At 41.7% G+C, this 12638-nt stretch overlaps 1 protein-coding gene across 1 annotated transcript; it reads left to right on the forward strand.

Moving 5' to 3' along the window:
* The first annotated feature begins 2025 nt into the window (after positions 1 to 2025).
* rpusd4 (RNA pseudouridine synthase D4) lies at positions 2026 to 7863 on the forward strand. Its single transcript, XM_036530298.1, has 7 exons — positions 2026 to 2415; positions 2726 to 2891; positions 3512 to 3716; positions 3837 to 3930; positions 4279 to 4429; positions 5917 to 6014; positions 6268 to 7863. Exons 1-7 carry the CDS (start codon positions 2089 to 2091, stop codon positions 6466 to 6468), a joined length of 1242 nt encoding a protein of 413 aa, XP_036386191.1. The 5' UTR covers positions 2026 to 2088; the 3' UTR covers positions 6469 to 7863.
* Positions 7864 to 12638: the final 4775 nt, after the last annotated feature.

The raw sequence follows: 12638 nt of genomic DNA on the forward strand, positions 1-12638 counted from the left end.
ACCCCAGGGTCGCATCCAAATGATGAATGAAAAAAAAAACTGAACCTCACTGTAGGGGGTAGGGGATGCTGGGCTAACCTCTTCCTGTGTCAAGGCAAGTATGGGATGCTCTTGTTTATCATGGAGGTAGATGTCTACAGATATGTTCATTCTAGTTTACAATTTGAACAGTATACACTGGGTTAAATGAGAACAGAATGCAGTCAACCAAGATAGGGAGATGGGGACATACTGATCCACCTGTGGCACCTCCTGCACATGGCCAGTTGGGGTGTTGGGTGTCCCTCAGTTCAGGTGCTGGTTGTGTTCTAGAACATGTATTGTGGGGCTTTGTCAGGGGAAAGGCATTGGGCGGTGCAGAATCACACACCTTCATACTTTACAAACAGCTGCTTCTGCTCAAATGCAACACAGTCTGGCAAGGCCACACTCAAACCAGCTACTGCAGCACCCAGATGGAGCAAATAAACACAAACACACACAAATACCATCTAGATGTGACATACATACACACACTCACATAAATACAATCTGCACTGTATATACAAACACAGATACAGCAACTCTCTTTCACACATGTGCACCATCCATCTTTCACGTACTGTTTCTCTCTGACATGTCACATACACAGACTATCATACAAACTCTCTCATGTCAAACACACAAAGGGTCAATTGCGACAAACTTTGTAGGGGTTTCACCCTCAGGTTTAAACGATGAGGCCGCTGCACTCTGTTAGAACTGGAAAGGGTACTCTTAATAAATGAGACTAGGAATGACCCCTCCAGGCCTAATAGAGTTCAGTGGTGTTGCAGTGTAAACCTGAGATTTAAACCCCCTCTAAGATCACTGCAACTGGTCTACACTGTCTATGACAAGCTCACAAACCCAAAGTTTAAACGGGGACCACACATATGTCGGTTGTAAATGTTAGTGTTATCAGTACAACTTTCTAATAACGGATAACAAAACATCCAGAAATACAGATTCTTTCAAAGTCTAGCAATGCACTCTTTGCACATTACTAATAAACACGCATCCACCGCAGAGGTGTAGGAATATAACGATTTTATGGGCGGAATCGATAGACAAAAATTGAGAAATACAAAAGACGTACCTACATAAACCCTAAACGCCCTAACCTTCGTGTTCGGTAATCTATATTTATCTGACATATTAGTACAACGTGTAATACGAAGTTCACAGCTTTAAAATGTTTGAGTTAGCAAGCGGCGCAACTGTACAACAAAAATGTTTACTCTCGGTCATAGTCAACAAATGCTAACAGTTATTTGCTTGTTAGGGAAAATCATTTAGTGAAAACTGTGTGTGGGTCCATAAATATTCCTGTCTCGTAGTGTGACTTTACTTAAGTACAGTGCGTTCCAATCCTAGCCGAGGAGCGTCACTTGAACATGAGGGTATTCGATACCTATGGACCTAACGCTGTGGATACACATCATCGTCGAAACTGGCCATTCCTCACTGTACGACTCACAGTATTTTCGAGCATTTCCACACAGCAGTCGTCTAAAACCATGCGGCTGTCGTCACTAGCAAACAAATGTCATCTGACTATTTTAAACATTCCATCTCGCCATTAGAATCACTGATACCAACACACCAAACTACCCAATTGATTTTCTCCAAATTCTCACCTAACTACAAACCAAAAACGACACCTTATAAAAATTGACGTGTTTAGGTTTTTCTGTTTTTTTCTGAAACATGTAAACATCTGACAGTTCATGCATACTACAGCTCACGAAGGCTACTACTCAATAGGAAGTGATGCAAGCATGGTCAGAACTGCGTTTCTGCTCTTTCACCTATGACCCGTAGATTCGATGATCAAGAGGTCAGTGTGACTGCTCTCTTCTATTCATTGAGGCTGCCAAACAAAAGCATTCCTCTGTAATTGATCAAAAACATCTTTTATAGTCAGATCGCAAAAAACCCACAAATGTTACTTTACTGCTTCCGGGTGTTCAGCAAGGTCATCAAAGCATTCACTGAAGAGCGACATGAAGTGGAACTGGAATAGAATTTTTTGTTACATGACGTCCAAAAGGAGCGTCACATGAGAGCATGCTCCGCACTGCAGGGTCTGTGATTATCGACCGGCGTGGATGTCGTGTTCTAAAGATTATGAAGGGTGTAAGGACTTTGTTTACCCAATTTGTTCGTTGTGATCCTGTTTGTACTCATCTGCACCCTATGCGCGTTGACCAAATGCGACGATGGTGTCTGGCCGTCTGGCCGGGGTCAGGTCGTGTGATTACCCGGGCGTACGCCACAGTTGGGCAGTTGAAGTCGCCAGGTACTGGTGTGGACAGCAAGACGGGCTTAAAAGCTGATGATTTGGCTCAGAAAATTCGGCTTGAGAAGAAGAAGGAAACCGAGGAGAAAGACACGGTTTGTTGCTATTTTTCTAGTCAAAAGAGTAACAGTGAAACATTTGTGTCAACCAACATTAGAGTAGCTAGCAACCAAGCTGTCTACCTAGCGAGCTAGCTATGGTAAATTTGTTATTTGTTAGTCAATGGTAGTAAAGAAGTCTATTGTCAGAAAGTGTTTATTTAATGACAGTGTGTGTCTGTGTCTGCTCGTGTTTTCTTCTTGTTTGTGTCCTCGCCTGTCGATGTATATCTTCGTCTGGGTGTCTCTTTTACCGTCTCGCACTCTGTGTTTGACCGTGGATGGCTTCCGGGTTGTCGCACTGTAGCCGCGGCTGTCTCCTGTACAAAAGAGAGTGATGGAACTAAGGCAGCTGTCGCAGCAGTTGCAGAGCGTCCACCCGAATGTGCTGGCTAAAGCTTTACGCAAGGACCTGTTGTTCCAGAACCAGGATATCCTCGCTATCAATAAGCCATATGGAGTACCTGCACACGGTATGCAGTACCGTTTTTCTAACAACTAGGATACCACACATTTATGTAGGTTCATTACTTAAGCATTTTAGAATAGGAGAACACAAAGTAAGCACAAGTCATTGTGAAATAACACATATAAAGTAAGTGAAAAGTTAGTCACGCCTTTATCCTTAATTTTAATAATTTTATTAATACCTTAAAAACTCAGTCAAATCTCCCCTAAGTCCTTCTCCTGAAACTAAAGAGATTAAGTGTCTTGTGCCTCACTTCATAACCAACATATTTTCGCCCCAAAGCAGTGAATGATTTTAAATTCCTGGTGGTAGAAATCACCCACTAGAAAGGGAAGAAGGGAAAAAGACTGCTAACTGACAACTGACAACGTACTGGCCATAAACAGAAAGAACATGATCAGATGTACTTTTGCATTGCATTACACAAACATACTATTCACTTAAGTTTCTGACAGAGGAAAAAAAACACACGCTGACACTTAGTAGGCAGTGACTGAGACTAAATCACAGGCTGTATGTAGGCGTAAATTGTGTTTGATCAGTGACCTTGTCCCAGTGTGATTCAGTCTTTGATCAAGGCCTGTCATGGTTCAGAGGTTTATGGAGAAAATAACTCTCGTGCAGGTGGGCCGGGAGTCACAAACAGCATCACTGATGTGTTGCCAGTCCTTGTCAAAATGATTGAGGGAATGAGCACAGGATCAAGGCTGCACCTTTGCCACCGATTGGACAAGGAGACAACTGGTGCAATGCTGTTGGCAAGGAGCGAGGAGGCAGCCAGTCACATCCAAGAACTCTTCAGAACTCATCAAGTGGAGAAAAAGTATTGGTGAGAGAGAAATGAAGAGATTAAGGTTTAAGATGAATTTTGCTTTTAATTTAGCATTTTCTGGAGCTGCATAAGTTATATATATATAACGCTTCACAATCCAGTCCTCCTCTCTTTCAGGGTTGTAACTGTGGGTGTGCCTGTGCCTTCCGAGGGAGTGATTGACATCCCCATCATGGAGAAGGAGGTCTCTGGCTCCCAGCCACACTACAAGGTAAGTCAGGGCTCCCCTACTGGTAAAACAAGGAAGACACCCTGAAGCCCGCTGTATATTCAGCCTCCATGTTTAATCCAGTATCGTAAATTAAATTAAAAGAGTGAGTTGGCCTATCCACACACACCTAGGGCACTGACACTGTCCACATTTGGTAGGCCATTAACCTCAAGGAAACTGCTGCCCTCATCAGTACACGGCAGTAATAGCAGGTAGCATTACAGAGGTTTCTGTCGACCTGCAGGGGGCAGTCGCACCAGCATATTGTGGTTTTGTTTACATTTTGTCACCGCAGTTTTATGTGGAGGCAGTGAATAATGCCTCACTGAAGTGTATATTCCACCCCAGATGGTGCTCAGCCCAGTATACAGGGTGAGTGAAGGAGGGGAGGCTATGATCCGGGTTCGGGCCAATCGGCAGGCCCAAAGTGCTGTGACCCAGTACCGGGTTCTGGCTAGCTCTGGAGGCTGCAGCCTGGTGGAACTCCAGCCCATTACAGGTACACACTCACTATCACACTCTCATGTACAGATAAATGCACGATCAAACATACACAGATGAACACACACACACACACTCATATTTGCACACACATTCGGACTCACATCAGCATACGCACACACCCGATTGCTCTTGCACTCTCACACAGCCATATGCGCTATTTTTCTATAGGGTAAATAAAACTTAAAGGGGGGGGGGGGGGGGGGGCAGAAAATACAACTGAAAGCCCTCTCTTGCCCCCTCGTGGCGCCGGGTGCAGATACACTGCTCCTATGCACGCTTATTCGTTTTTTGGCCTCTCTCTTAATACTGGCTTCACCACTGCTGTGAAATAAATGTATTATTTGATTTTGAAACAGTAGTCTTGTGTTGTTCTTTAGCCTTTCAGAGACTATTGCGTAGTTAAATCAATGAATTTCCTTAAACCTACCACCAGACCAATTTTAGGTGGTGACCTGGCAATCTGCCCCATATATTCCTATTTCATATTATGGCCATAATGCACATGGAAAAAGTAAAGTAGGGAATTGTTCCTATCTAGTCAAAACGCCACTATTGCCACCCACAGGATGAAAAAAATGCAGAAATAGGCAATAGCAGGATGATAATCTACTGTTTTACTATATAAAAAGATTTACCCCCTCGCCATTTTTAACTGCCCCCTCAGTCACATCATCCTGGTGCCGGGACCTGGCGCGATAACACTCATCAATGATTGACACAAGACCCGTTTACTTGCATCGCTGTTAGTTCCTCTTGGTGTCACCAATCTGCAAATTACAAATTTTATGCGTACACCACCTAGAGACCATGTGCGGAGGTACGCTTGTTTTCCCGGGAAGTATCTTTTCACAAATACCGGTTTATGTGTAGAAAAGTGCTCAGCACGATTTTAGTGCGTACGCACCGTTACATGTGGCCCACAGTCATTTAAGAGTGTTCTCAGAGTGTTTATGATTACTTCCCCTTACTGATAACTGCCCTACTGCACTGTGTACATTATTTTTGGATAGATCATTATAATTTGCCGAACTGCTTTAGATCAAAAGCCTTGATATTAATGTTATGCAGTATACAACAGTTTAATAAGCACGTGACTGAGTCATGTAGCTACATTGTGAGATCAGCTTTAAAATGTATGTGTGGGAGAATGTGATTGTTTGTGGTTGTGTGTATCTGATTGTGCCTTTGTGTGTGCGAATCTGAAAGTGACTACAGTGCATTTTCTTGTGTTGTACTTTGCCTCATTTGTAAGTCGTTTGGATAAAAGCATCTGCCAAATGAATAAATGTAAATGTAAATGAATAATTACATAGGCAGGTGTGATGTGTGTGATTCTGTACACCTGTATTTGTGCGAGTGTCATGTGCGTGTGTATGTGTATGGGTGCGTGCATGCATATGTGTGTGCGCCTGTGTGTGTCATGCAGCAGCACATTAACCCCCTGGTGGAGTGAGTGATTCCCCTTCCCACCTCTTTGTTTAGGGATTAAGCATCAGCTCCGGGTTCACATGGCTTATGGCCTTGGTTGCCCAATCCTGGGGGATCACAAGTATTCCCACTGGAACAAACTGGCCCCACAGGTAACCACACAGTGTACCTACTTCACAGGTAACCACACATTGTACCTACTTCACAGGTAACCACACATTGACCTTACAGTTAACCAGACGCTGGGTCCATAAGTAGCCACTCAGCTGAGCTGAGCACACTTTTTCCACTCTCACAGTACACTTTAGTATGGTAAGAGGAGTCAATCATGAACAATGACCGTACCTTTTTGCCTCAGCTATGACTTTTCACACAAGTTTGTGTTGCCCTCCCCCCCCCCCCCAGAAATTACCTGAAGGGGTTCTGCGAAGGTTGGGTCTGGAACAGAGTAAAGCTCGGTACCTCCCTCTCCACTTACACTCCCGCCAGCTGACTCTGCCAGGGGTGAAGGAACACAATGACATCATCCTCCACTGTCCCCTGCCAAAATTCTTCACCAAGACTCTGCACAGACTACAGATTCCCCTGCCTGAGAAAACGTCATGACAAGGCTTCACACACACAAACCTCGACCCAGCTCAACCTTCATTACCAGGAGTGTATGGAAATCAGGTGGGTTGTGGTCCACATTTTCACCCTTAAAGCAGAAAATGTGACTACCGCCTAAACTTACAGCCTTGTACCATCAGATTGTGGTGGTCCTCTGTGGGAGTGGACATCAGGACAACCCAGCTTAAACTATCTTAGGCTGTTACGTATGGACTATTTCAAACTGATTTGTGTATACCAAAGAAATAACCAAGTCTTGGTCATGCTCAACACAGACAACTTGTTCCTCGAGACTTCCACAGCTGTCCAGCTGTGCTAGAGCAGTACTTTTAGACATGGATCCTGCTATTAAATTTGCGAAAAGCCGATTGAAGGTCTGGACTTAGGAGTTTTGTTCATGTCCTTCAGAGGACCAGTATGTTTCACATTAGTACACAGAAAGCTCTCAAAACAAGTGGGGTAAAAACATATCTCAGCCCTGATTCAGAAGAAATGGGGTTCTTTGTTAGGTTTATGTTCTCAATTAATTAGTATGAGCTGATAATTGAATACTAATTTAGCACTGTCATCAATTGACAGTTGAATATCCAGTCCCTTGCGTCAAAAAATCAGTTTAAGTATGTTAGTGCTAATAAAATGGTGCAAATTAAGGTGATTATTTTTTGCATTTCCTCCCCTTAGAAATTAAGCTGGATATCTTCCAATTACTAATTGATTGAGAGCAGCTGTTTAATCAGCCAAGTAGGACAGTTATGCTTGAGGGACAGTTATTAACATATCTTTACTTTTTACTCACACAAACACCTCAAGCAACACAATTTGTTCAAAAAGTGTATGGGAAATAAACAGTGGAAATATCAGATGTAGGTCAATATTCAACAACTGACCAACTAAAATGAATTCATGAAAAGCTACAGCTTGAATGAAAACCACCTTACCAAGGACCCAAGAGCCAGGGCTGAGAAACATTGATCTAAGGTAGTCACTGGATCCCCTATAGGGGGCAGAAACTTTGTTTCAAGCTAGGTGTATGTAGTCTGATGTGCTTTTCAGGCTTGTGCTTTTCTTTTTTGCAATGGGAAATTGAGGTGTGTATTACTTCATTCTGCAGCTGAGTACCAACCTCTGTATTATACCATGCAGATCCGTACCTCATTGTATGTTGTAATCATCTTATTCAGACTAGATAATATCCAACTGGGCAGCACCAGAAGAGTCAATTTGAGCTCATTCATAATTTGTTCTACACAATGGAGTGCAATGACCTGTAATTATTGGTAATAATACAGTTGCGCTTACAACATACTCAGCTGGTAAGGCGGTGATCTTGAGGGCACTATGGCCTGGGTTTGAAACTGGCCACATCACTTGCTAATTGGCTTTGTTCTGCCAGCAAATTGGCTTTGTTCTGCTGTAGAAAATGTAAGTCACAGTAAAATACAGTACATAAAGTGAGTGCTTTCCCTCATTAAAATTGTCAGTGTTCTGGTTCCAAATTAGCCTATGCATGTGACCATCACACAACAACATCAAGTAGGATTAGCTATTACACTTGTTGACCCACAACATGCATGTGTGGACCTCCGTAATTTATGTCTGATACCTTGTGGCCCTCGTCTATTTTTTCATGAGCTGCTTCCTCCTTCTTATAGTGCAGTGCCTAGTACTGAACACACATAGGCATTGTATACCAATAATACAACCTCGTTGAATTTAGAATTGATATTTTTTGGAGAACTAAATTTAACACAAAATGCTGGTGTATAGTATAGCCATACATATAGTTAGCCAAAACACTTTAGCATTTACTAAGAGCACTTTGTCAGTAGCACAGCCAGTTTTCCAGTAGGAAAGCCAGTTCAAATTTGTGATGCAGCCTTTCAGGTAAACAACATCATGGGTTTCTTAGAGAATACTGTTCTTGACATTTTAGATAGGAAATGTATTAAGGAATGAAAAGTATATTCTTAAAAATAAACTGAAGCCAGTGCAGTTGATATGTATGAGTGAGGTAATCACTTTAATTGTGCATGCTCCACACAGTGATGTGTTGTGTAACAACAACCAAGAATAAAGATGCAAACCATTACAGCTATGTAATGTAATGGTCATTTGTTCTGGTGTCTAGTGACTACAACTGCAGCTTGGAAGATACAGCCCTGACAACGCTTGCAGGCCTGTCACAGGTGTAATTTCTGTCCTATGGTTCGAGAGAATAAGAGGTACAAGTACTTTGATTCTCTTATAGGTACTGCAGAAGCATGTGGGTGGCTCAGGTGTTAAGGCACCTCTGGGGCGCAGGCTGTGCGAAACCAGCACTGTCAGCTTGTGATGCTTGGGAGTCCACATTGGTTCTATGAGGGATTGGGGTGGGTATTGAAATTAGTCACATAAGTGATAAACCTCATTGTGGTGTACTGTGTGACTTAGCAAGTGTATTAGCATTTTTCTCGCTTCAGTGCTCCTGCGTGAGTTCATGCACATGAGTTGGATGAGGAAGTGATGACATGCATGTTCATTGGATGAAGGGGTGAGGTGATTTATGGTACAAAAGCTGCCTTTAAACTGCATTTTATAAATACAATGACATCATGAGAAAATGTTGAGTGCAAAACAATTAAAATATCTTAATTCACTGGATATTACACTGAAAAAAAGACTTGCATAACATTTTTACATAGGATATAAATAGTGTGGATGGTGTTTAAATGAGTTTGTTCAGGAAGAAAGTGACCGCACTGTGTATGCTGGTTTTCCTTTCAGCAGAGCTTTCCATTAATGATTAGGTTTGATCAAGCTCTTAACTAAATACCAATCTTTACTTGACATCCAGCTATATTTAATCTGCTACAAATTATTTAAGAAGTGGACTATTGTACATGTGCTTGTGAAAAAATATAAAGCCCTTACTCTGAATATTTTTTGCTAATATCTACTCCTTGAACACACTCAGGCAATTGTTTCAAAGGGGCTCTGAAATAATTTTCAGCATGTTGGCATTGCTTTTACATTTAGCTGACATTATTATCCAGAAGGATGCAAACTAAGAGTACATAGTGTATCTTATTAAGTTGCAGGAAGAACCATACATACAGAGCAAAACAGACCACATGTAAACATGCGCCAATCCCGAACAGAGTACTGTGATAAACAGAGTGACCGTAAATACACAGGCACTACAATTAATTCCATTCATAAGTGCATAAATTTGAATGTAAAGTACAACACAACATCTTAGTCATGCAAAGACTACATGAATAAGAGAAAACGGAGTTATGGCTGGGTAGGGGAGCCAAGAAAGCATTTGAGTCGGTGGGTCTTATGGCTGTCAGCGAATCTTGTGCCCTGATAACTATGGGAAGCTCATTCCACATTGGGGCCAGAAAGGTCTGGCTACAAAGAGAGGGACAAGGAGAGACAGACAGGTATCCTGCATTTGCAGAGCAGAGTCATCTGTCATGTGTGAAGGACTAATGATCAAATGCAGACACACAGTAGCTCTTCCCTTCCCTGCCTGGTAGGCTACAAGACCATAGTGTTCTCCACACTGAATCAGTGTTTTAAAATATATTTTTTTTAATCTGGTATGTATCATTTCACAATATTTGTAGTTATTCAAGTAATGTGTTTTTAAGCTTTATTTCTGTCCTACATGCTGCTATTTCACAAGCGCCATGACGAACTGCATAGCCTACATCATGTACTTCAGCAATCTCTTGCATCATTTAAGACCCACAGACAAAGCTAGCCGACTGACTCGCTAGTTTGAAAATTAATTGTTGGTGGTGCCTTTCGCATAGCTTCATAGATTCGGTCAAAATGTTAATACTAACAATAATATTTAGCCAATAATAGCTATTTGGCTAAATAGTTGTCTCAAATGTGTAAGTCAGAATCCATGGATATCCAACCTGACTTCATTCATTCTTTTGGCAATTAGATTTGCGAAACATGATTGCCTTGTGAGACAACTTAACTATGAGCGTGTGCGAGAGCTTTTCATGTGAGCGTGAGAGTTTGCTCTGTGTGTGTGGACATTTCATAGCTGTGTGTGCAAGGTAAATTCTTAAGTATGCGCCACACGACGCAGCAGTTTGTCTCCTGTGTAGGAACCTACCAAATGTAGACTAATTGAACGTTTTCATATATCTAAATCGTTTTGTGGATAAGTGTTTGTTTCGTTTTTAATTTTTATTGATTTTTTATTTCAGTTTTTATTAATAAATTATGTTTTTCTTAACCTCCTTGCAGTTTCATAGAAAATTAAATTGGCTACAGGTAAGCTACTACCCCCAAAATGTACCACATTACATGCACTGCTGACGCAGCTTGGATAAATGAACATTCATCACTGAGATGTAACATTCCTAATCAATGCAAGTAAGGGCGTGTATCTCACTGCAAGTTAAGTGTGCCTCTTCACTGTATGGCTGGCTCAAACTTCCCAAAACGGATGATCAGAGAATACATTTGGATTGGCAGAACAAACTGTAAAACGTTTGTTTTTTTCCATTCCCCCCTTTTTCATAACAGTGAGGTGTCGTCGACAATGCTCAACACACAGACTACATCAATTAATTAAAAGTGAACAATCAGTAGCCTACAAAACAGAACACAATAAAATACCACACTGCACATTGAAATCAGCAAATAGCAAAATAAATAAATAAAAAATGTGGTAGTAGGTACACAGTATAAAATGGTGCAAAACTGCTGCATTATTTTTTATTACATGCCTACATTTGTTGAGGTTTTTCTTTGTAACACAGGCTGTTTTGTTGTAGCTCTTTTTGATCGACATTCTAGAGTGCACTAGCTACGCTATTATTATGACTTACGTAACTAGCTAGTTAGGTAAAACTGTCCGTTACCAAACCAGCATTTATCTTTCACGTCGCATTTCAGTAGGAAATTGTTGCCCTCTGTAAATTGTACTGTTAACTAACCTCTAATTAGACAGATTGTTGGAAGTTTCACAGCCTGCTTTAAAAACGGTCGACGAACAAATGTCAATTTAATAACGTTAATTATAGCGCAGGCTAATTTCCCTCAGATTCAACATTGCACACACTCACATTCACATACATTTTCAGTCTTCAGCGATTCACTGCCATCTAGTGCCCTCTCGACGACCAACAACAGTCAGTTATATAGGCTTCTGACTACCAACACAGTGCTTCCGTATAAAACGGATTTTACCACAGACTGTACTGCGACTAGACTTAACTCGCGATTGTTTCCAGTCCACCCCAGCTATTTCAGTCCAGTGACAAATTTAGACGGAGGAGCTGGATAATCCGATGACGAAACGATATCAGTCAAAAAAATTCACCCAGAGAGGACTGTGTCGCAAATCGCACTCTAGCGTGCTATAGCTGTAATATTTTTACTCTACTTTCCATTTGACCGATACATTGTGGCCTTTCCCACCTTAAATGACCCATACAAGCTTATATTGGCTACTTAAGTTGTGTTCATTACATGATGATCGAATCATATTCATATGATTCCATATATTGGAGCCCAGGTAAAAGTGTTCTGTTCAATTTCAATTTTTTCAGAATTCATTGGTGCTGTAAGATGTCTGACTCGGAGACAAAAGAGCTGGCCGCTCTAGGCCGGCCCTTCCAGCTGGGCATGCTGTACGACTGCCGCAGAGACGTGCTCATCCCAGGTAGAGTCCACAGAGTAAAACACCTGCTGTTCTGTCACCCTAGATCAACTCAGACACAGCTGTGAAAGCATATGTCAGTATCACAGAGGAGTGTCAGTGCATTGTAGTGGTCCTGAAATTGTTTGCATTGTAAGAAGGGTGCCAGTTACAAACCAGAATGAGAGTTGCTGGAGTAAGTATCCATTTATGTCGATGATTAACACTGTATATGTCTACACTAACCTGTATATGGACACATGGACAGATGTTTTTTAGTGTCTTTCCCTTTTGACAGGAATCACTCTGTGGGATGCAGAAATGCTACAGAAAGACATCAATGTCCGCCCACAGCCAAACACAGACTTTAATATCATTACATCTGATTCTACTGAGGAAAAGGCAAATGCTCTAAATGTGGAGGCATCACTGGAAGCCAGCTTTCTGGGGGGTCTGGTTAGTGTGAAGGGCTCTGCTAAGTTTTTAAATGACAAGAAAACAGATGAGGAAGAACAGC

Source organism: Megalops cyprinoides, chromosome 6 (assembly GCF_013368585.1).
Source record: "Megalops cyprinoides isolate fMegCyp1 chromosome 6, fMegCyp1.pri, whole genome shotgun sequence".
In the NCBI taxonomy this organism is placed as follows: domain Eukaryota; kingdom Metazoa; phylum Chordata; class Actinopteri; order Elopiformes; family Megalopidae; genus Megalops; species Megalops cyprinoides.

Coding starts and splice junctions, on each gene's coding strand:
- rpusd4 (XM_036530298.1), top strand. CDS start 2,089: ATGCTCCGCACTGCAGGGTCTGTGATTATCGACCGGCGTGGATGTCGT. Junction 2,892..3,511: donor ATATGGAGTACCTGCACACG/GTATGCAGTACC, acceptor ACTCTCGTGCAG/GTGGGCCGGGAGTCACAAAC. Junction 6,015..6,267: donor GGAACAAACTGGCCCCACAG/GTAACCACACAG, acceptor CCCCCCCCCCAG/AAATTACCTGAAGGGGTTCT.